At 38.6% G+C, this 25,606-nt stretch overlaps 1 protein-coding gene across 1 annotated transcript in view; it reads left to right on the top strand.

The window, feature by feature from the left end:
- The window catches only part of FHIT (fragile histidine triad diadenosine triphosphatase), a 394,257-nt gene that overhangs the window by 246,713 nt on the left and 121,938 nt on the right, over positions 1 to 25,606 (top strand). The window contains exons 2-3 of the mRNA XM_077786027.1: positions 9,777 to 9,922; positions 10,800 to 10,829. Of these exons, the coding sequence (XP_077642153.1) occupies positions 9,777 to 9,922; positions 10,800 to 10,829 (176 nt within the window). The remainder of the gene's footprint in view (positions 1 to 9,776; positions 9,923 to 10,799; positions 10,830 to 25,606) is intronic.

Raw genomic sequence — 25,606 nt, 5'->3', positions numbered from 1 at the left:
CAAGCTTTTTGTGTTAAAGCAGGTATGAAATAAGTTGTCAGAATTAAGTAGCTAAAGAATAGTGGCTTAAAATAATTTCTTTTCATGTTGAGCAGTCTCTTAGTCTCTGCTTAAATGCTACACAGGGTCTTTGATATTTCCACCCCACCCTTCTCTCTGCTGCAGCTGAGTGAGGGCTGATTCCCTGCTTAGCTGTGCTCGTGGCTTTAATCCCCAGAGACATAAACTACAGAAGAGACTATTGCTCTATCCCTTTTCCTTCTGAAGTACCTCTGTCAGCCCCCACTTGCCTTTCTCTGGTTTAACCTTTCAGTGTCCTTGTCGTCCAGCTATTAATGTTTGTAAGGGTCTCCTGACACACAGAGGGATGTGTGCACCTGGGCTGCTCTGGTGAATGCTGCAGAACTCCTTTGGGTGTTAACAGGGCTGCTTTCAGTAGTCCTGCTAAACAGCAAAAAATTTACATTTACAAAACTCTCTTACTTGGAAAGTAATTTCTCTACTACATCCACTTCAACAGTGAATTGGCAATGCAGTAGAGATACACATCCATTATCATGGACTTTGCAATTTTAAGCATTCAAAGGAACTGGTGAAAATACACTGGGACATTTATCACATCAAAGATGTGATATTGCAGGGCAGAGACATTATAGTCTGCCCCTCTGTCACGCAAGTGTGGTGAGGGGCTCTTTCACAAGAGAGGCAGAAGATTCTCTCACCTTTTGGGCTGTTCCTAAAGATGCTGATGAGCATCAGCAGCAGAGGGCTAAGCCATACCTGCAAGGGGTGTAGTAATTTAGGCTCCTCCTACTCTCATGGAATAGTTCCCTGGATCAGCATAGCCTATCCTGTTGCTTTAGATGCAATTTCAGTAACTAACTGTGCAAAATATGCCATGAGCACTTCCAGTTTAAGGCAAACACAGCTCTCCATTGACTTTTATTGGAGCAGTTTTCTGATTGCCCTAACAGAACCAGGTGGAAAACCAATCCTAGAAATTAAGGGGTGGTTTAGTCCATTTAAAAACTTTGAAAATCCCAGCGTACATTACAATATTCTTTGAGGAATACACTTAGTGTAAGATAGCCTGAATTGTCCAAATTCAGTTTTCCAAACCTCCCTGTTATTCATGTTTCTCATTATCTATAAATTACGTTCAAAATTACCTTAATTACCTGAAACCTTGGTTATCCAGACATATTTGTTTCCCCTGTGATACTCTGGTAATTGATCTTGTACTGCATTGCTCCAGCTGATGCTTCACTGGTTACAGAATGAAGGCACAGTTGATCTGCCACGTGCTGCTACAGGTTTGTCTTTCTCTGTGCTGCTCAGCATAAAGTTAGTGCAGAGCTACAAAGAGTACATGGAAAGCTCTTAATCATCTCCTCTGATAGGTATTTGGAGAAAGTAGAGCTGTTACCAACTGCTCCAGCAGCAGGTCTGACAGGACCTTCCTTGAGTTAAATCTGGAGAAAACAGAAGAGGATTAAATGAAACTTCCTAAGCAGCAAAGGACTTCAACACTGACAATAAAGATCTGGCTTTTCATGTTGCAGATCCACTTATTTACTCTGATCAAACCAATTTGCCTTCAAAATTAGGTAAAAAGAAATCCTATGGATGTTCACCAATTAGTAATCTGATTAATTTACTACTGTCACCCACCACAGATGCCCAAAACAGAAAAAAGCTTGTACTTTCCAGTGCCATAGACAAAAACGTCAGTAATGCTTCTGGTTTGTACAGAACCTTAATTCCCACATTCTGTGGTATCTTTCTACCACGTAAAATCTTATTCCCAGGAAAACTTAAGGTCTGGTATGTGGCATCCAATAAATTTCAAGAAAGTAAATTTGTCATAACTAATATTTAATAATTACTTATTCCCTCATTATAGGGTCTGAATCATGAGCTAGAATATAGCTTCATAATGATCACATTAGTTTTTGAATATGATGGTGCTGCAGTCTTAATTAAGATCAAATGCTGAGGCATTTTCTCACAATATTCTCAGGTGGAGGGATTGGATCACGAGTTCACTTTCTCTGTTTCAAATGAGGCATTGCAATGGCATGTTACAATGGCATGTTGCAATTCCAGCAGGTTTATTTTGGTAAATTGAATTTTTCTGGTGGTGCAGGTCATTTGCACAAGATTTGCAGCTGCTGAGCAGCTTTGCATGAACATATCAGTTGCTATGACAAATGCCATAGCTCCAATGTTTAAGCCAAAACCCTGCTTTTTGACTGTTGCACCCCAAATGTTGTTTGGTCTCTGCTGTCTTTTTGGGTGTGCTTTTTCAGTTGTTTTGTACATTTATAATTGCTATAGGGGTATTGATGGCTTCATGTGATTGTGGCCAGTTTTGTCATCCATTTGGAAAAACGATATATCAACTGGAGCAATAAAGGTGTAGTTCTTAGCTGGAATGGGTTGATGTACAGCAGGATTTCTTTACAGGATCTCAGAACATCACAGCAGTTAGAGTTGGCATCCTTCTGTATTGGGACTTCTGCATCTCTGTTTTGGTCACTGTTTTTTTATTGCTTTTGGGCCTTCCAAGATCAGAAGCTTGGTGTGACTCTACGAATGTGGTCATGATTCCTGTTACAAATGTAAGTTTCGACCTTGAGTAAATTTCCACCAAATGAGACTTGGATCAGAGGTGGTTTCTGAGCCACAAACTCTCCCACAGCTGCTCTCGCTGTGGTTCCACTCAGGTACCTGCTACTGCCCGAGGCTGTCCCCGAGGCCAGGAGCCAGCAGAAAAGGACAAATCCTGCAGTAAAATACCACTTGCTATGAGGAACTGAGCTTTTAGTTGACCTACTTGACATACCCTAAAGGCATTTAAAGGGAATATCAAATATATGAAAGGCTTGTTTAAATGAAAAGTGAGCAGTTCTGAATCTCTGTGGCCTTGTGTCTTGTGGAGTCACTGTACTTTGTGTAGCAGGACTTTGTACTTTGCTGTGCTATCTAGCAAGACTCAGACTATAAGCCATATCTATATTTAAATTAGATTTATTGACTTTTAAATAATATTTATTGTTCACTTCATGGAAATCTTCCATGTTTCACTGACATGAAAAGTTATTTTAAGTCATTTCAGTGGGGTGAGAAAATCAAGTAGAATAAAAACCCCTCTGTATAAAAGCTGCAATGTGGTCTTCAAAGAGTGTACTTATCATAGCATAGAGAGATCCATGTCAAAGATTTGCAGTGATTGTTCTTTGTTCTAGTGGAACCACTAGTTCTCTGATACATTGCATAAATCTGATCTTCTGCATTAGTGTAAACATGTTCTGAGCTGCCTTATCAAGATCAAATTATTTAGATAATTTGTCTTATCTTAATGGCTTTTTTAAATTAATGCTAATATGTGGCAGAGCAATATATTTTAAAAAGTTGTATGTGGGTTTAATAGTCTGAAGCAATTTTTAAGTTTTTATTGTAACTTTATTGCATTTGCATTGGTTCTTAATCATCTTTATTGTTCAGAGCTATGTTTTTTCCCAAACTAGCAAACACTGTGATGTAGTACTATTTCCCATATTGTACCAAGGCACTCTTCTAACATATATTTAAATACAGTTCTACATGTAAAATCCATTAAAGCGTTCTCCTTCACATTTTCCTATTATGAGATAGTTACTCTTAATCCAAACACCTCTACAGATTTCCTCCCTAAAGTCAGTCACTCCATCTTATTGAATAAAGCTTGTTCTGAGCTGGGGGAAATGTCAGGTTTTGCATTGCTACAGGTTTATGGATGTCCTAATTCTGTGGGTTTTACTGGTGCCTTGACATATTGTTGTAATGAAACAAAATATGCATTTGATTAATTTTTAAAGGCTTTTTTGATGCCCTCTGTGTACTTGTGTGTGCTATTTCAGTGTTCTTTTCCTTCTTAACTCCTCCTACAGGCAGCATCTGTGAAACCATTATTGTTTTCTTCACATAGAGAAATTGCTCCCATAGCCTTCAAAATTTGAAGAATCATTCAAGGGCAGAAAAAAGATAAATGACTGGCAGTTGTTTTTCAGTTATATTAATTTTATTAGTCATGCATTCTCCTGTGCTTTTTCAGAGCTCTGGGACTTCTTTCTCTTAGCAATTAGAGCTTTTGAACAAAGAAAACTTCTGCTTAGATGCAATGATGAATTTAATACCCCTGCCCACACTCCTCAGCTGAATCTGGGGACATTGTGGTGAGTTTTAATACCTGAAGCTTTGTCTGTGTGATTCTCTCTGCTTGGGGCACTTGATGCAAATTCATGTAAAACAGTGTAAGAAAAGAATAATCCCTCCCGCTGCCCCCCACGGCGCATTATTTCTGCATTCCCATCAGCTTATGGCTGTGCAGAAGGGCTCTTTCATACAGACACATTAAATAGTTAGAAATAATCATTTATTACAGTTTTCTGCAGCTGGTTCTTCCAGCCCCTGATCTCCCAGCACCCTCCCAAGGCAGTGTCCTCCCTGCTCAGTGAGGGCTGGGCTGGCCCCTGAGCAGCTTCCTCAGGACATCTCCCATGTCCATCAAGTCCTTCTTGCTGGTACCAAGAGATGGTGGCAATAACTAACCTATAATAATAATTAATAATTATTAATCCTAATAATCTAACAATAATTAATCCTAAAATGAGCACAGCCTCCATTTCCAAAGCAGAAGTCCCTCTTGGGGGTTGCTCTGTGAGGTTGTTGTCCTTTAAATTACTTACTTAGCTTGTGAAATAAATGTAGGATTATTAAATCTCTGTATTGTCTCTATAGTTTGGGACAGTATTTTAATGAGAACCAAATAGTTGGAACCAAAATATTAATGAAAAAGCAGGTTTTGAGGTGTTTCCCAAAATTAAATAATTAAGGACAATTTTTGCTATTTATTGAAGTACTTTTTATGCAAAAAACTAGAATGCTAAAAACAGATATTTAAGACTTTTTAAACCTTTGGAGATTTTATTAACTTCTACTCTTTTTTATTAAAATATTATTCATTTTTTCTGTGGGGGGTTTTGAATTTGTTTTTTTTTTTTTTTTTAAGATGTTGACTCTTGCACTCCCTCTTGTGAGAGGGAGACTGTTTAAAGAAACAGGAAATGTTTCTATTCTAATGTGAGCTATGGATTCCTGACTGTGTGAAAATAAATAATTTTCCTAAGTTAAAAAATTTTATAACAAATGGTATAGAGAGCTAACAATATTGGTGGAACCCAGGAGCTTCATAAAGTAGCAATTACCCTTTCACTTTTAGATATTTTGCCTTTTTCCCCTTGTATTTTGTGCTTTTAAAGTCTCACATATTAAGAAAACCTGTCAATGTTTTTAAGTGGTTCCTCAAAAAGACAAAGAGAAAAAAAGAACTTTATTCCTATTGTTAGAGTGTCAGTACCTGGAGAGCCTTTAATTTTTTCCTTTTTAAAGCTTTGAATTGTTCTGTTTGAAGTTCAAATTCAGGAATAAAACAAGAGTCAAAACTGAAAGTATGTTTCTATATAGCAAATTAATGGACTTAACCAGGAAAAAGCTGTGTTCAGCTCTAAAGCTTGTCACATAAAAGGAATTTTAACCTCTTTGGGGTTTCTTTTTTTTCGGTTTTCTTTCTTTTTTTTGACCCCCCCCGCAAAGGCCATCTTTCCAACATTTCAGAACTACAGAACGTGTGTACCTTGATAGTTATGTGTGAAAATTTATAATAGGCACTTTGTGGGGTTGAGTGGAGTCCCATTGAAGCGAGCAGAGAGCTTGGCCTAGGCCTTAAATACACAATTACAATAATTTAAACTTCTAAGTCAAAATCCATATAAAGCGAATAAAAATTACTGCTGAGCCTTTGAATTTCAGCCTTCACTCTGTATGTATTAGTAGAAGGAAAATTACATCTGAAGTGGTCACCATGCAGATGTTGGCCAGGAGTTTTGATTTTCTGGTAGAATCTGGTTCTTGTCTCTCTGATCAGCTCAAAGCCAGATGCAGTTAGCATTTGCTCACTTTTCAGTCATGCCCCAAAATCCCCAGGGTGAGCACATCCTTTAATCCACAAATCCAAGGGGGATTTTTCCAACACAGATTGATTTGTATATGCATATTTAGGTGTTAGAGAGAGAAGTAATGCTGTTGAGAGACTTCTGCAAGATTTAGAGAGAGAAAGAGTTGCTACAGATTATAATAAGGTGTAAAGGTTCTTCACTCCCTAAAATGGAGAAGCTGACATCTTAAATTGCATGTGCTCTAGTGATGTGGACTGACTCAGAGAACTTGAAGGAAATAACAGCTGTGCACATCAAAGCTTAAAAATAGAAACTTCATCAGTCAGTAGCACTTCAGAATGAATGAAGAAATCAGAAAATTATTAATGATAGTGTTTAGAGAAGGGAAAGATAAAGTTCAAACTTTGTGCAGGCAGAATGCTGTCAGCAGTGCTGCAGCACGTCTGGGCAGGGCAGCAGCTCCTTGTCCTGCTGATGGCATGATGATATAGGGCATATGGGAGGCTCCTGCCCTTCTGGAGTGGCAGCTGGATGCCCTGAGGCATCTCAGATGGCAGTGGATGCTTCAGTCTAAGGAGTGATTGCGCATAAACATAAGTACAGACTCACATTCTCTCACATTTTTAATACATAGTCACCTGAAGTGGTTTCCTAGCAGGCTTTGCTGTAGGTTGTTGTAGAAATTAATGAGCAGTTTATCTAATTTTAAACTTAGTAAGAGTTCTGGGGTGAATAGAGCAGGTGTACAGCCTAAAATACAACAAGATATACAATTAAAAACTACCCTAGCATCAAAAGTTTTAGTTAAAAACTATTATTTAAAGTTGCAGTAGATGGTTGTTTTCCAAATGACCTCAAATTCATGAATTCATTCTAACATTTTCCTTTTAATATATTCATAGTTAAATATAACTTGAATGTTGTCCTAATTACATTCTCATGTTAATTTAGCTCTGATTCAGAATTTCTATCATAATTCTTTGTAGAATTGTTTTGAAATGATGGAAAGTTCAGAAAAGATGCTCCATTCTGTGATTGTGCCTTTGAATTATTTATCAAATTCAAAGACAGAAATATAGCTAAAATCTAGTTTGAGTTGTAAATGAGTTTTGTAAGGAGGAAGTGCAAGTCCTTTTTGCAGAATGCCACGGGTACAGCATCAGGTGCTGCAGGAGCACTGGTGGCCCCACGTGAGCAAAGAAGTTAATGGTAAATAAGAAACCTGCACTGCACCAGCTGGCAGCTGCTGTCTAAGCAGATAAGACAGATGATGTGTGAAAGAGGAGACACAAAGAGAGAAACAGAGAACTTGCAAAATGACAGTGCAGGTTAGTGACAAAATTAAGAGAAAACCTGTCCTGTCCTGGTCAGAACCAGCCTCACTCCCTCTGTGATGCGCCCTGGAAACAAAAGCTTTCCCAAGAACTGTTTTGCTCACATTTCCCACAACTCATTGCAGTGGCAAACAGCACAGTGCCAACATCAGATTGTAGAAACCATCATTAATGCAAAAACTTTGGTCGTGGTCCTGAGCTAGGTGGAGAACAAACAATTGCTGGTGAGGCGTGTGCAAGTCTGAGAGGGTGAGGTGCTGCTGGGGAAAATTCAAAGGAGAAAAGGAAACTTGTCTTAATGTAAGCAGCAGTTTTGCCAGAGGTAAGTGAGGGGAAATTCTTCATTTATAAATGGTTCATTGAGCCATGATAATAAAGCAGTGCTGCAGAAGAAGGATAATTATCTACTTAAGTATCAGATGCCCTAAGGGTACAAGATTCCCTTCTCTCCTTTGGAAAAATGAACTCAGATTAAACGAATGTCCTTTTTCCTGTTTTAGTGTTGACATGGATTTCTTTTTTATGAGTAAAATTAATTAGTTTTTCTATTCCTTTTTTCCTGGTATGGAAATCAGGTCTGCCAATCAACTTTGCAGCTCATCCCTTGAGCACCAAGTTTAGCCAATAGCACAGTTTATGGATGTGCTCTGTACAATGCACTAGGAAGGCACAAATTAATTACAAGGGGTTTACTATGCCTGGGAATTTACCAAGGGACAAAGCATTGCACAACTGAACCCCCACAAAACTAGGGGTTTTGTCTCCATCCAGGATTGTTTTTTTCTGAGTACCTGCTTTCTAAATATATTTTTCTCCTTTGTTAAATGTTTATAACATAAGCTACAATGAGCAAAAAGGAGAATAGTGGCATAGCTGATTCCGTACAAAAAACCCCTGAGAGACAGGGGTTTCAAAGCAGATTAGCACCCACAGCTGGAACCAGTCTTCTCCTTTTCTCTTGGGAGCTGCTGCAGGTAGAGCTTGCTCAGTTCTGCTCCCACTATAGCAAATATCCATTACAGACTTGTCTGTTCTCATCTAGATTTAGACAAATGATCAAAACCTGCCACTACATCCTTACTTTGAGAAAATGTCTGGTTTTCTGTCCTATCAGAATGATAAGTGTGATTCTTATAATATAACCTTGGTGTATGCAAACATGTTATCTCTGTGCTTCTGGAAATAATTGATCTTTCACATGTATTAATCTCTCCTTATTTCAAATGTCTCACGTGGTCTTTGACAATCAGGTTGATGTAACCTTTTTTTGAACCTGTTAACTGCAGAACAGCTCCTAGTTACCTCTCCTGGATTATAGAGAATATTCCTGAACACCTGCAGGCTTCAAAATGCAGTAAAAATAAAGATGGCTGTAATACAATGGCATGAAACTTAATTTTCTTCAAATAGTCCTTAGAACACTTATTTTAATACTGGAAAAAATAATTTTCTTAGCCTTTGGTCATGAAAGTTCAAGTGGTGTTAAAGGTTACTTTAAGGTCTTCATTCTGCAAATTCTATTCTGTAAGTCAGCAAAGAATCCTGTCTGCAGGGAATTGAAATGAGAATCAAGTACTTGCTTGTTGGATCTACACAACCGAGGCTCCACTAAGAATTCTGGACCATATTAATAATGTTGCATAATTGATTTTCAAGTGAGGAATCATAGCAATTATTAATTACTGTGAATACAGCAGATCAGATGACTGTAAGCAGCATCTGTGTACTTTCATTATTTACTTTATAGCTTCGTTTCACTGGCTCTCAAATCATAGTCACCAAGGTAGAATTAAATCAAAGTATATTTACAGGGTTGTGAGCACTGTGCTTAAAAGGAAATAGTCATAATTATCTTAATGTATTTTTAAAACCACATTGTAGTTACAGCAGGTGAGCATTCTTTGTGAATTGTAAATAATATATAGAAATAAGTGATCAGCATAGTGCCAGCTTGTCATATTTATGTGCCTAAAATTAGAGGTGTAAGATGAAGATTTTCAAAAATATATACCACATACAGGGAAAAGCATTGTAAACTGCAGTCTCAGACAACACATCCAAAGCCCTCTTAAATTTCTTTGGCTTCCCCCATTGTTAATCACAAAAGAAAATATCTCTGACTTTCACAGGAGATAAATACCAGCATTTCTCTACTGAGACAGTAAATCTGAGTCTGTGAAAAATTTGCTTTCCCTTAAATGTCTCAGTATAGCACAAGAGCCTTAGTAATTTTTCCCATATCTGAGGGGTTTGAGGAAAAGAATTCTGAATAAAGCATGATAGAATTCCCTGTAATTAGCCCTATGGTTTTGGCGCTCTTGCTGTTTCACCAGAGAGGAAGAGCTCAGGCGACTCACGGGTGAGCAGAACCAGGTACAGGCTGGGGATTGAGTGTTCTGGAGCACTCAGATTTGTGTTTGTGCCTTGACACTGCCACCTCCAGATGTCCTTGTTTGTCCCCTGCGGCCGGTGGAGCGTTTCCGTGACCTGCGTCCCGAGGAAGTGGCTGATCTGTTCCGTACGGCACAAAGGGTCGGGAACGTGGTGGAGAAACATTTCTGTGGCACTTCGCTCACCTTTTCCATCCAGGTTTGTAAAACAGTCAGCTAAGAAAGGTTTAATGGTTTGTTTTATCAAGATTTCACCCTTTTCCCCTTCTCCAATCACAAAAGGACATTGGAACTTCAAGGGGCAGTAAATGCAAAACAACATAATAACAACCAAGAAGCCAAATAACTGCATTGCAGTCTTCCAGATTTGCCATTGAGAAATCTAAAGAGGAAACCAGTGGGAAAGTGTGGTTAATTAATAGCTGCAAAACCTTGGATAAAGCCAGCAAACACTCTGAGATGCTGTGCTTGTTTGTGAATATTTCAGGAAATATTCTTCCTTCAAAGTGTTTGCAGGGTTGACCTCTTGAGAAGGCAGCCACAGCCCGTTCCACACATACCCCACTGCATATACTCGAGATAAGTGATCCCTCCTCACAGCTATTTATATGCAGGCAGAGAGCTGTAGCCATGTAAATACATTATAAATTCTGACCTTTCAGTTGTTTGTGCTGGGTGTTTTTATACCAAAAATGAACTCTTTTTAAAGCAAACCAGGAGACTAAGCCCATTCATTAAAATCAGAATTTAAGCAAGCATAGTTTGATTAAATTTTTACTTCCACGTGTGGTTTTATGTTCACAAGGATCAGAAATCTATTGCTAGCTATTGAAAAATATAATCTGAAAAAATGAAAAATAGAAACTGTTGTTTTTGTGATGTGAGATAGTTTCCCTCTTTTCTGGGGTCTGATATGGAAAGGAGCTTTATCCAAAAACTTAGTGTTGAATGGTCCTCAGGAAAAATATGCTAATTTAATAGGCAGTGTAATTGATGTAAATGATTATTAATATTTCTGAATTCCTGTGTGATCCTTGTTAGATCCTCTAACATGAGACTTTTCCCTTTGCTTACAGGATGGCCCTGAAGCTGGACAAACAGTGAAGGTGAGTGCTTATTATTCAGAATACAAATTAAGACACAATTATAAGAACTAATAGAAGATCAAAGCTCGTCATCTGCAGTGCATTGCTGTATTGTTACTTTATCCTTGAGATCAAAAAATCCCAGGTGTACAATAGCAGTAAATACTTTTTATTGAAATTGCACAAGATAATGTTTACACATTTTCTTCCTGGACAAAAATTTTCTAATCAAGAAAATATCTTTTCTAAGCTGCTGGGTGCATTTATGCAAGGAAAGCCTCATGAAAGAGGCATCTGGTTTAGGGTTTTTTTGTTTGTTTTATGGAGAAAATATTGCCCTTCCATTCATGATCTCTTTGTTTTTCTGTTTATTGCCTAATGAGTTGTAGCTAATTGTAGGAACAGTTAAACTGAACCACATTATGAAAATATACCTTTTGTCTATGCTTCCTCTCAGCGTATTCATATCACATTCTTGTTACTGAAGTTCAAATCTAATGGGCCCAGTGAAGCTAAAAAACAGATTTTAAGTGTACTTCCAAAAAAAAAAGGTGGGAGGGTGGAAGCGAAGAGAAGGATTTATGATTATATTCTCCACTTGAGTAATAACACAGATAACATCCAAGATATCTCTCCAGCCATGTTTCACTGCCTCATAATGCAAATGCAATTGCATGTGTAGTTAGATGATATGCCTCAACATTAGATAAAGACTATTTCTTACATTTGGAATCAGAGGAAAGTCAAATATGGCTATGGGTTTGCACTTTGTAAAATAAAATTAGGTGTCTCAGAGAACCTGTTTGAGTTGATTAAGATAGCTGTAACAACCGAATGATGGTGGAGAGGAACATTTTACTTTTTTTTCAATTTTCTGAATTGACCTTATTTTTCCTTCTGCTTTTGCTGTCTGCTTTGAATATTTAACAGAGAGGTAATAGGGAGAGAGAAGAAGAAATTAGAATATCATCAAGCTTGGGATGTGATGAAGGAATGTAACATGATTTATTTCTGTACTGTGACAAAACAGATTCCTTGACTTTGAGTGCATTGGGTGGGTTTCAATGGCAGTGTCTGTTAATGGGTGAAATAATAAGTTAAAATACTTTTGAGGTAAATTTTGTTATTATCACCAGTATGATTTACAAAGAAAATATGAGGCTTTATTTTAATAACTTGGACAAGTGTTTTTCTCTTTGTTAAAAAAAGGTGTATAGGAATGGTTATACATGAGAAAAATTATTTATATGAGCAAGTAAAGGAAGATGTAAAAATTCCCATCTTCTATGATTGTGAACAGTAACAAAAGCTTATGTAGACCTTTAAAAGGCAGAAAGTTCTGTATTGCTTTGGGTTTGTACTGGAAATAAAGAGCATTAAGTGTTAATTGCAAAATGGCAGCCATCCTTCATGCCTCCTTCTCACACTTTTAATAAACACTGAGATGAAAATGACCCGTTCTTACAACTGTGAACCCTAGACTTTGCAATAATGAGTGTGTATTCATAAATCAGAGGTTATCAGGTTACATTTCTCTACTTTTCTGTGTCATTGGGCAACACTGTAATTTATCATCATCACTTTGGGATGTTTATCATCCAAAAATGCCAACAACTATTTTCTTCAGAGAATTTAGAGCTTTCAAAACTTCAATCAGGAAAGAAATTACTGTGATCAAGATCTTCTTTTAAGTGAACAATAGGGTGGATATATAAATAGCTGGTTTCATTTAAACTTTTCTGAATCACAAAGCTTGAAAAAACACCTATGTGACCCACAAATAATTTATGAACCTTAAATTCAATGTGTTGTGTTTCTGGATGTGGATTTATTTGGTTTTTTTCCTCTATGAGAATCCACAGTAATCCAGTCTCCTCTGAGGGAGTTTTTAATTAAAATTTCTGGAACAGACCAAACATTAGAAAAACATTCTAAAAGTAAAAATAGCAAAACATCACAATAAATATCCAAGGGAGTTTGTGGAGACTGTTTAAGTAGGGTAGGCAAGCATATCTCAAGAGCTAATTAGGTGTAGCTGATTTTGCTTTGAATGGGGTTACATACCAGATTGTTTCAAGAGTCTTTTGCAGTTGTATTTTGTATAATTCTGTGTACCTGTGTAAATATAGGCTACTGTATGTGCTATGGAGGAGCAGAAATACAGGAAGCAGGAGAAGAGCATTGACTTTTCAATTGCTCAGTACAAAATTTTACTACAAAATGGGAAGAGCTATCAGCCTGGCTGAATACAAAAACTGAGAAATGTAGTCTGAAAAAGATTAAGGAATTCTCTTTCTCTGTCCACAAGAAGAAATGCTAATCCATGTACAAGAAAAATCTTGAACTTGAATGGAGATGCTGAAAATTTTATGTGCAATGTATGCAATAAGTTGGAAGATGACCCTTTGCGTGTGAATTTGGCTAGAAATCAGTGATAAGCTTGTCTGCCAGTATTACACGTCCCTTTTGGTGGTGTGAAAGCTGCTGCTGTGTGCCTTTTTTTGTTAAAGCCTTTCTTTAACAAAAGCCTGATGGGAAGCTGTTCATGATCTAATTGTAGTTTCATTATTGCTGTACTCTGTTCCTCCTTTGCATCTAAGGTAGCAGAGCCTGCAGGTCAATGTTCTGGGGCAGCTTATGGCCCTTGCAAATTCCCTCTTTACTGTGGGTTTTCCCTGGATGGGTCCTTGGAAGTAATGATACCTGACCCTCAGTTCACCAATTTTTGTAAGTATAGATGGGTCTTTCCCCTCCCTTTGGCAGCAGGAAATATACACATGGTAAGGAATTCTGAACCCTGTCCCAAGTATCAGACTGTAAAATAATGCCATATATTGTTTCATTATATTTTTCATTGCTTTCCACCTATTGTACCTATTCCAGCCCTTTCACCTGTTTATGAGAGAAACAATTGTCCTTCTCCAAGATGGTCATGGAATTGCACACTGTTTTATTGTGAGAGGTTCTTGAACCACTCACAACAGCGAAATTGAGCATCTCTGGCACCTGAACAGTGTGTCACCAAACAAAACCATCTTTTAGCATTCAAGAGATTTTGAATACTTATTTCTTATTATTTGAGAAAAGGAGGAAATTGTGTTTAGGTCCTCCCTTAAAGACTATTAATCTCTGCAATTTTGAGCTCTCTTGTTATCGGAGAACACAAAACCCATGGTGTCCTTGTGCCAAGAATGGAGGGTGAGTTTCATGCTGGTTCTGTTTGAGAATGCCTTAAATATCCAGGCAATTTCATGGATCAGGGAAATCAGCTCTGCATCTTAATGCAGGGCTCTTATTGCTATGTCAAGTGAGCGACGTTTCAAGATTTCCCTAGTATGTTTTATAGCCTTCTTTTCATCATCAAGTCAGCAAATGCTCTGGCTGCCTGGGTGGATGTATAGCTTCGTGTAGAATAAGCTCTCAGGTTTACCTTTTACGTGAGATTCAATCACAAGAAACTCCATGGATTCTGTACTCTGTAAAGGCTAAACAAATCAAGCTGGCAGGAGCATGAAGCAACTAATTTATCTGTAGAGACAAGATAATATTGCACAGCAAGTGTCCATTGCACAAACACGTATGAACACATCCTCTATTTTGCAGCAGGGTTGAAGTCTCCAGCAGCTCAGCACCTCCTCTGTTATCCATGAGAAAGGAAGGGCCTGTTTGCCAATTATAGGTTCCCCTAAATAAATGAAAAAGCAAAGCTGATGGTGGCAGTGTGGTTATGTGTGCAGAAACTTATTTTATATGCCACACATTCCACTAGTTATTTTACACTGAGAAGATTGTATCATTATTATTTTTTGATGTACATATTTTTCTTTTCCAGATGTTGTTAATGCTGTGTTAAATCAATCCACCTGGCTTGCATTCCTCAGAAATCTTAACCTGAGCTGTAGAGCCCAGGGCTCATTTAAGCCCACAGCAGCCTTTTCTTTCATCCTCTTTGTCTATTTATGTCTTGACCTGAAGTACTGGACTTGAGGTTTGAGTCTTTAAATTGAATCAGATCTCATTGCAGACTAATTGCATCGGAAGGATTAAATTCACTAACTGCAATGCTTTTGATGCCTCAGCCTTCTTTCCCTGCAGACCAACAGCCATGAGTCCTGGTTTAGTGAAGTACTAGAAACCCTCTTTTGCACTCTTAGAAGAACAAAGAAAAACTGGTGCTTGAGAAATGCAAAGATTTTTCTTACCTTTAAACAAATCTAAAAATTCAAATATGAAAAGACAAGGAAGCAACAAATTTCTGAAAACCAGATTGTACTGAAACATGTGAACAAATAATCTCCTGTGCTTTACCCTTAAAAATGATAATTCTCTTGGAAGCTTGTGAGACATCCAAAAATGATTTGAGGAAGTGCAGCAGTGTCTGAATTGCTCTGAGAACCACACTAATAGTATTTGGTTGGAGACTGTGTAATATTGTGGACAGGTAATTGGTACAGAAAATTCAGTAGTCTCAGGGCTGCTACGTCTGTTTTGAGCTCAAAATTTTCTTTCTATTTCAGCACTATATTTAGTTTAGGGTGGTTTGGGGTTAGTGATGTATATTTTCAAAGCTAGGATTATACTGCCCCTTACAGAGACAGAGAAGCAGCAGGAGCATCCAGATAGTTTCTCCTCCCTTTCCTTGAAGTCTTTTGACAGCTCTATGTTTTTTACTCACTCTAAATAATAATTCGTGCTTTTTCCTTCAGGGATTTTTTCAAAATCTGCCTTGTGTTGGTCTAAATCTCCTTTCAGTCCTTTGGTCAGACTTGTGTTTTCTATGATGCAAAATAAGTCCTAGTAAGTCTTTGCTTTGTCAGGTCCTTACTTCAGTTCCTAACATGTAACATTTAGTTTTTGACTGAACAATAAGCTTTCAAGAAAAAACATATTGCTGTTTTGTTTGCCAGGCTTATAGATTTAAGAGGCACTGGTAAATGTGTAAATCCTTCCCTGAAACAAATTATATTCAGGGTCTAGAATGGAAACAGTTCTTTTGACCCCCATAATTTGCACAGATCAGTTCCTGTACTTCAAACAGTAACAGCTGACAGAAGTAAGAGTTGTCTGTGTCCAGTATATACCCATGGAAAGTTTTAGAGATTGTTTTGAAGGCTGAAGAAGATGAAAAAGTGGGAATGTGGAAACAGCCTAGTGATTGATGGACATAACACCATCCTAGCTGTGAATACCAAAGACCCCAAGGCACTGATAAATTGAAATGATGACCTGGATAATGAAGTCTGATCTAGAAATACTGGGTTGTGAAGTTCCCTGAAGGGATGGGGACTGAAATTTTTGAAATGTTCTCTTTAGCAGTGAATTATGATAGTTCTGAATCTAGATTATTTTGAATTTCCAGTAGTGAATGTCATGGCATGCTGTACCTCTGACTTGTAAAGCAATATAATCCTTTTTCTCTGTATAAACACAAAATAGTCTGTATAAACTATAAATATTAAAAAACCTAACTAAAAAAAAAAATCAAAACATTGTTAAAAATAGGCCAGTATAAATGAGGATAGCAAACAACATTTCCAGAGATTTAAGTTGAATAATGGTACTGAAAAGGAACATTTTACTATTCCATGCTAGCAGTTCTACCCTTCTTTCCTGCCATATGGATTTCTTAGATGAATGTTCTCTTTAGGTAGTTTAATTCCAAAAATATCCCCAGAGCTAGTCACAGATATTGACACTGTCTAAATTAAACTATAATAAACAAGTAAGTGGGTTCAAATGCATGTTCAAATTGCTTTGGCATGCAGATATTAAAAATCCTGCAGCTCTGCTGGCCACATCCAGCTCCCTCCTGGCTGGGCACGTCCTGTTCAGCCCCGGAGCTGCCACTGGGGTTTTCCTCTCCCAAAGTCTGCTGGGTGGGAGCTGGATGGCGGAACCTGTGGCTGTGGGGCCAGGAGGGGAGTGAGCAGTGCCAGGGATGTCCCTGGGAGGGTGACATTCCTGTGCCAGCCCCAGCAGCCCCATGGGGCTCAGCAGAGCCGGTGGCTGTGCCAGCAGCTGGCCCAGGTGGAACCCTGCAGTCACTTGGGTGACCTGGCTAATTCCCACAGGGAAGGGTTAAACACTGCCAGGGCTCTCCACATTCTGCCCCTCTGCAGCTCCAGGACAGCCTGCTCCTGCTTTGACAGAAGATTTTTTAATATCCTTTTTTATTTTTTTTTTTCTTGGTATATGTTCAGATGTTTGCAATTTTCATGGCAGAAAAAATCTTGAACAAATCATTCTTTTTTTTTCCTTCAATAAATGCTTTTTATTTTTTTTTCTTGGTATATGTTCAGATATTTGCAATTTTCGTGACAGAAGAATCTTGAAAAAATCAGTCTTTTTTTTTCTTTCAATACAGAGAGTTGTATTTAGCAATAAAAAAGTAATTCTAGCAAAAAGGTAGAAAATTTTTCCTCTGAAAATGTTATAACTGAGTATTTGACAACAAAAACTTTTTCTTTGTGAAAACAAAGCTTCCTTTGGAAATGCTGTTTTATTGAATTGACATGTTTTGACCAAAGAAAAAAAAAACAATAGAGGGAGGGGTGTTGAGAAATCCATGACAGGCTGCTCTTTATATGCCTCACAATGACTGAGATTAGGATCAAAAATCCTCTGTTTTAATTAGAAAGTATCTTTCACTTCTTTGTTCCCATGTTACAGCAATATGTTTTGCATTTAAAGCATTCCCTGTCTCAGAGTATGTTCAATCAATCAAATGCCACTCTTGAGTACAGGTCCTACAAATGCTGTATTGTACTTGAAATGTAAAACCTTTTGAAATCCCATGCATCAGGTCTAAAATCATTAATAGCACAGTCAAGGCTGTCTGATTAATTTTTGTGTGGTTAGTGTATAAATTTCTTTTCGAGCATCATCTCATCTGTAATACTTCTCTTTGTCAATCTTGTATCTTATAAAACTCTTCATCTAAGAGAAGAATGCTTGGGTTTTCTTTTTTTTTTTCAATTTTGTTACAAAACATTGTTTTCAACTAAAATATAACTCACCAAGAATGTGCAAAATTATTCCTGTTTAATTCAGATGTGTAACTTGGTGTTTTTCTGTGTTTTGTAGTAGGTGAAAATTGTTTATTAAGCAAGTGTTGCGAAGCTAGATTTCAGTTAAATAGGTTTCTAACTCTTTGTTAAAATTAATATAATGCTTTAAAATGAAACATGATGTGTCTGTGCTCTGATCTCACGTAATTTTGCACTTTTGTCTCTACATTCTTACCTACCAGGTACTGTTTTTCCCAAGATCCACAGAAAATTATTTGTATGATGACCACAGATTAGGAGGGATGTCAAAATGTCATGGGCAAAACAGACTTCCCTGCTCGGTGCCAATGCTAAGCAGGCATTAACCCACACTTAAACTGTTTGGTGCTTGGGTTTATTATGGGGTGTTCTTGCCCAAGGGCATTTTCAGTTGGCTGCTCTGTGCTAAACTTTGGTGGCCCAGCTGATGCTGTGACGGGGCAGGGTCACCGCTCCTGCCTCTGGTGCTGACCCAGTTTTGGCCAGGCAAAGGCAGCCCAGCCACCAGAGCCCTGGAAGCCTTACCAGTGCAACAGGAAAGAAAAAGTTGGTTCCACGTTTTTTCCCCTGCAAGTCACCTCCTCTTCTGAAAAGAAGTGTGTAATTAAAGCTGCCCCTGCAGATCCCCAAAGAGCCTGCACAGCTTGGAGGAGTTTGCTTCTTAAAAATGTCAACAAAGAAAGAATGTCTGTAACATTTTTACATATAACATCAAGGAAAGGCCTTTCCTAGCCCTGTGTTCCTGTGCCACATGAAAGAGCCAGGGTTACACTGCCCTGCAATCTGTGGAAAGCACATCTGAAGCACAGGGATTTCTGACCTAGTCCATTTTAGTCTGTTCTGGCAGCACTATGTTAGCCCATGCAGGACTTTCTTAGAAAGAAGTCTCTGCTTGAAGTGATTTAGAAATGGAAAACTAAGGTTAAAACAATAGAATAAAACTTGCTCAGCAAGCTACAGACAGGATGACAGGGTGAAAAGTAGGTAATATTTTTACTGTTTAAAAATAAAAAAGCCAATAATTCAGGAAACTTCATCGTGTTTCAGTTCATGCTCATACTGGACAAGCCAAGAGCTTCCTGCAAAACAGCAAAGCCTTCTCTGAAGCCTCATTTGCCCCATCTCTCCTGAAAGCTGCAGGGTGCTCTCTGGCAAGACCCTCATATGCTTGGTTTCTGCTCACTCCCTAAAGCTAAGTTGTCCTTTGAAAGAATTTGAAATATGCCCTTCAAATCCAGTCTCGGGGAGATTTATCCTCAGCTCACGTGCTCACATTTTACATTGACCTTTCCCTTGCGTGCAGGGATGGGGTAAAACCCTGCACTTGTGCAGCTGAGCTGGGGACTCCTCGGGGCAGAGTCTTGGCCAGGGCTGGGTTTTGGAGCTCTGGGCTCCTCTCTCTGTCTGGTTTGCAGTTTCAGTGGCAGCTGCTGAGAAATCCTCTGCTGCTTGCACTGTGCTGCTTCCCCAGGCACGGGAGGTGCAGCACTCCCTGCAGGGAGAAACGCCCCAAACTTCTCTTCTGCAGAAATCTGTCCCCAGGTGGATTGTGCACACATGCACGTACCAAATGTTAGGAGATGTGCCTTTAAAAAGAGAAAGGAGCAGTCATAAAACATAGCCTGATTCTTCTGTAAATGGAGGCAGTTACCTGCTGCAATCAGGTTGAGATGTTTGGCCTCTTCTCAGCTTTGGATCACATAAAAGAAATCAACATCTATGGCTGCAGTTCAGCACGGCTGCCTGGCTTTTTCTGGGGAGAAATTCTTGGTAGATAACTTGTCAGTTCAGGATTAGGATTTTTTAAAATAAATTATTCTGTGTCTGAGTTAGGTGCTGCTGCTCAGGATTTTCTTTCAGTACATAACCACTGTTCAGTCCCTTGCTTTTGAAGGAAAGAAAAATTATCACTGAAACTTCTGCATAGTGAGTTCTGTAAATTAAAAGCATCTCTGGGTATTTTAGTAACGATGCCACAATTGACATAAATTGGGGAAAACCAAAACTAATCTATCAACAATTACACTGTCTCCTTAACTGAGATTACAGAAAATGTGAGGAGACTTATACTTTTTGTGAGTTACCACCTTCATTGCTACCATAACATCTTCATTTCACATCATCTGCCTGGCATCAGTGATCCGAATTCTCTCTTTGAGTGGCTGAAAGAAAATAAACTAGAAAGAAAATAAACTAGAGCAGATGGAAAATGCTCATGTGAATGATTGTCTTGATCTTATTTGTAAATATGTTAAATCTCTAATGATGAATAATTTCTCTATCTGATTTCACGAATGCTGAATTTCTCCAATTTCAATTAAAATTTTTAGTATTTGAAGTAAGGATAATGCCCAGAGGTAACATTTTTTTTTTATGGATCTGTGAATGAGCTTTATTAATTCTCCATTAAGAAGGTATAGAAGAGATAATCACTGTGATATTTCCTCACCTGGCCTTCCAGCACCTCAGGTAGAGGGGATTTATCTTTAGGGAGTGGTCAATCTCCCCAGATTGAGGAGTGGATCAGTTCACACTGCATTTAATCAATCCTTTTTTTCCTGCAAATAAGTCATGTCTGAGATCAACAAAAGCCATTCTTTCAATTGTGCCTTTTGGTGAGGCCACCCTGAGTTAAATTCAGAATTATGATCCAGCAGAATATGAATTTATAACCTGTCTTCGATTGTCTGAGCCTGAAGTAAGTAGCACAGCCTTGGTGTCTGGGGCAAGATTTTTCTCTGGTATAAATGGTTCAACTCACTTGTGAAAACATGTGAAATAAATCAATTCGGCTTTTTCCATTTCTTTACAAACATTTTTGATCCCACAATTGTGAATATTTTGATTTCATATAGTGTATAATTTAAGCCTACAGTTATTAGTGATGTGGCTAAATCTAATAATTCTGAATGAAAAAATAGCATTTTGAGAAAATAAGCTATGAAGCATAATTCAATATAACATTTTTTATTTTTTCTTTAAATATGTTTCACTTCACCTGGAGAAGTTCAGTTACAATAACTATAAGCAAAAAAAAAAAAAAAAAAAAAAAAAAAAAAAAGGAAAATAAGTATTTCTTAATTTCTAACAAACTTGCAAACTTGCCTCAGTGCATATGCATTTAATATCTTTCATTAACATTAATGCAAATTATGCATGGATCCTGGGGAGAATAGGCCTTGTTGTTTTATTTCTCTTCTTTGTTTTCAGCATAATTCTTGTCCTGCAGTCAGTTCTGCAGGGCAGACAGGCATTTCCACTGCTCCGTTGTTTGCTTAATACAAACAATTTTGAGCACCTCCTTTAGCATAGTGAAGGTAAAAAGTTCATAAATTCAAAAAAAAGAAAGCACTAACAGAATTTGTGGCCACACATAAAAACAAGGGATATGCAAATTAATGAATTAATAGATTGCTATTGATTACCAGTAAGGCCTAATTAAATAATAAATTTTCCCCTACACAATTACTTGTTTCATGTTATTAAATGATCAAATCCATAACTAGTTTGGAAGCTCAGCCTCCTAGAATTAAATGAGGTGCTCAAGAGAGCAAAGTTGTGTTTTGGAGCAACCAAGACAGAGGCAGGGTCTAGTTACATGGATTTATGATTTAATTTTCTATGTAATCTAATTTAATGTAACTATTGAGTTTCTAAAAAAAAATGAACTTTGATTAGATTTTGTTGACAAAAATAAATACAAAATTCAGGGTAGTTTATTCATTATCTGTTGCATATTGAGAGAAGTGGCTCATGGGTATTTCTGTACCTTAAGGGGTTTTTTTATCACCATTTCCTCTGCTTTTACCTGTCCGTCACTCATCCTTCAGAGCCCATCCAGGGGCACATTCCAAAGGTACAAAATCAAAAGGATACAAAACTCATTTCTGTGGGAACCTTAATTCATTTTGTCTAACTAACAGCTTCATCACTTCTCACTTCTGGATAGACATCAATATTTCACAGCATTAACTACGTGTAAGTCCAGGGAAACGCTGCACCGGAGAAGGAAAGTAAGCAAATAAAGCTCTTCAGTTTGACATACTTTCACTTAATTTGGAGCTTTAAGAGCAGGTCATGGGAGCAGGAAATGAGCCTTTCAGCTAATTCCCTTTTGCATGAAAGATGCTTGGTGCCAGAGCAGGGCTGTTGTGTCTCGCGACGCTCCGGTCGCATGCTGGGCGTGAGGGAAGAGAAGTGTGACCGTCCCCCCGTGAGCCCTGCGATCCCGGTTATCTGATGCTCGGGGTGGGGACAGATGGAGGTGACACAGGGCCTGGGGTGGGGACAGATGGAGGTGACACAGGGCCCAGGGTGTTCCAGAGCGGGTTAGGTGGAGAAAATGGAACCCCAAGACCAGCTTGGGAGGGCAAACAGAAGGTTTTATACAGAAACTCAGGACAATGGGTGTAGGAACAATAACCAATGAGGGTAGAACTGGGGAGGGGTCTCAGGCAGGACTAGTAAGTCATGAACCTATCAGGGGAAATAGAGGAGTGGAATAACACAAAGTAACAAATAGGGTGTCGAGTGTAACTGAATGGACAGGGAACCCTCTGGAAGAAGGGGAGGGGACTAGAAGGAGTGACAGGGAATGTTCTAGGGAAAGGGAGGATTGACAGCTTGGAGGGGAGGAGGTTAGGGAAGGGCTCAGGAAGATTGACAGCTGGGGAGGGGAGGAGATTAGGGAGGAGGGAAAAGAACAAACACTGAACAAACATCAATTTTAGGCAAAAACGCACCACCACACAGAGCTGTCGGGGTGAGACTGCTGGGCTGTGGTTCCTGAGCCGGGCGCTGTGCCCCGCAGTGCCCTGGGGCTCGGGGCTGCCTCCCCGGCTGGCTCCATGATTTAAACAATCTGCACAATCCAGGGCAGAGCCCTCATCTCCTCCATCATCTCTACAGCCGCGCTTTGCTCGGGTTTGCTGGGCCTGCCCGGCAGCAGACCGGGGTGGGGAGACAAGATCTTGTTCTGCTCTAGGACTGTGCACACGTGTGCGGCCCCGCTGTGCTTTAATCACCACTGTGATTAAATGTTCTCTCCTGGGCTGGCTCCCAAAGCTGGGCTCGGGGAAGGGCTCAGGAGAGCTCAGAGGTTTGGGCAGAGCTGTTCCTGCTGGGCTTTATTTGTGTCATGCCCTGGAGACTTTGGCTGGCCATGTCCCATGCTGGCCTGAGGCCAAGCTGTGCTGCAGGGCAGGACTTTGGCTGTGTCCATGGTCCTGGAGAGAGTAAGGATGGCTGAGGGACACAGGGATTCACTCAAAACTCTTAAGGCTCAGCACGGGGATTTGGGGCCCTTTGAATGAGCTTTGTATGGGAAAAGTCAATAAGTTGTCCTTCCTTGAGAGCTGGACAGTATAATTTATGTTCTTCAGTACATAAAATGCATGGACCTATTTTTAAAACCCCTCTTCCTTGTCTTTTCATTTTCTTATTATTAGCATATTCAATTTTTATATGAATCTTTCTAATTGTTGAACACCTGGATACACAAGCAAAAAAAACCTGTTATTCTGTAGTAGCCTACCTGGGTGACTATAATTAGCAGCAGATTGCAATGAATGATATCCTGTTCCTTAATGGTCAGGGCTGTGTTTTGCTTACGTTGGGTTAACTTGACCTCAGGAGGTCTGGGCTGGCAAACAGATGTCAGCTCCATTCAGTAGAATATCTCCTGGTCACTCCATTAAAACAGGGAATATCTGTGCAGAAGTGAAAGGCGGAATATTTGCAGTAACCGTTGAGTGAAACATGCTAACAAATTTCAGTAAGCAGGCAAAGACAGGTTGCAAACCCTATTGGGAAATGATAAATTGCTGTTAAATGTTGTAATTATCCCATGACATTCAAGGCTGAAACTTAAATAAATTCTGCTGAAAACTTAAAAAATAATGGAGAGAGGTAATATGATTTAATAAATTAGCCACAGGAAAAAAAAATAGAGCACAACATAAAATTAATATTTATCTTCTACCAGTATGTAACCGACTTAGTTAAAAATTGTCAGAAAGTGAAGAAGAGTTTGTTAGACAAATTATAATTTTAATTGCAGACGTAATTGATTATACACAGCATGCTCATTAGGTTAAGGGAGAATATGAGGCAACTCTCAAGGTCATTACAGTAATAGATATTGTAGGCATGTAATTTGCGATAAGCTGGTTCGTGAACATCTAATTGCTCATTCATGGCAGTGTGTCTGGCACTTTTACTCCCCAAACACCTCTTTGTCCAATTTATTTAACACCCCTTAATATTCCAGGGTCAAATTTACTACAGGAGGTATCAAGCAGTGAATTTTCAGCCTCCAAATTATCACACCACCTCACCCTTTTTGTGCCTCAAAGACGGAGCATGCATTACTAAAAGTTAGTGGTCTGGCACTAAGCAGGGTACATACAAATAGGAATACTCACCCACAGAGATGGGCTAGGATTTCTCATGGAAAACAGATGTTCCCTGCCCTCCCCAGTGGCAGTCAGACATTGCAGTAGGATGCCAAAAGAAATGTTCTTTTTTAAAATATGCACTAATAAGAACTTTGTATTGTTCCCTGAAAGAACACACACTAGCAGTGCTTTGTTAACTCTTTCCTTATTTTGTTTCACTGCTTTGACATGAAGTCATCAATATTAGCTGTCTCCTTGGATGAACATTGAAATGTCACTCCTCAGTTCTTACAAGCAGACAAAATAGAAAGCATTTACAATGTATATCAGCTATAAGTGACAACTGTCCCTCACTTTGATACAAGGCTTTATATTCTTAGAGAGAATGAATCACTGTCCTAATTGTTAGCATGCAAATGGTTGAATCCAGACAATAGCGCCAGGATAGGACTGGAAATTGAAGCCAGACATCCTGAGGTGCAAGTTGACTGATTTTCTACCTCCTCTCTCCAGTCATTCCGTCTTAACACAGGATCAAGCAGTCCCAATGAATCAATCAGTGCCGTCAGGTTATGTAGCATTGCAGAGTGGTGGCTGACATAAGACAACCAAATTCATTCCCCTTAGACTAAGTAAGGAGAAAATGCAACTTTTGATTCAAATATTTTTGGCTGTATTACAGGAATCAAGGATTCGGAGTTTTAGTTAGGATTTGTTATTTTGTTTTTTAATAGATAAACAACATGGCTCTCAGAGCAACATAACTTGCCTTTATAATTATTACTTTTTTTTTCAAGATATTATATTCATTTGACATGACACAGTCCATAATTATCTGTTGTTTAATGCCAAGGAGTTCAGTAGATACAGCAATAGATATTTATTCATACACCAAATGAATCCCAGTATGATTTCACAGGCATTCTTTGTTAATATATTTTTAAGATTCAGAGGTTGGAAAAGGATTTTATCTAGAAGCATAATTTTCCATCTACTGGCTCTACTCTTGGTACTATGGTTTTGCTCTTTAAAGAATTGTCCATAATGATATATATTTGCTAAATCTCTCCTTTGCAATATAGAAATTACCCTGTTGACTGACTGTCTGATTGATAGTGCAAAAAATAATCCCCATGTTCACCAATATATATCAATCCCTATAACTACCTTGTAGATTGACCTGCCCAAAAAAATTGTTATGCAAACACACTGCCATCTGTTGTGTAGTTATTCTTCAGTAATAGAATATAAACTGGGGATGTGTCAAAGTAATTTAGTAACTCCACAAATGTAAAATGAGTCTTGGTAAATATAGTGTGTTACACTGAGTTTATAAACCCTTGTCATATGCAACCAC

Source organism: Lonchura striata, chromosome 12 (genome assembly GCF_046129695.1).
Source record: "Lonchura striata isolate bLonStr1 chromosome 12, bLonStr1.mat, whole genome shotgun sequence".
Taxonomy (NCBI): Eukaryota; Metazoa; Chordata; class Aves; order Passeriformes; family Estrildidae; genus Lonchura; species Lonchura striata.
This window is presented reverse-complemented; position numbering and strand designations above follow the sequence as displayed.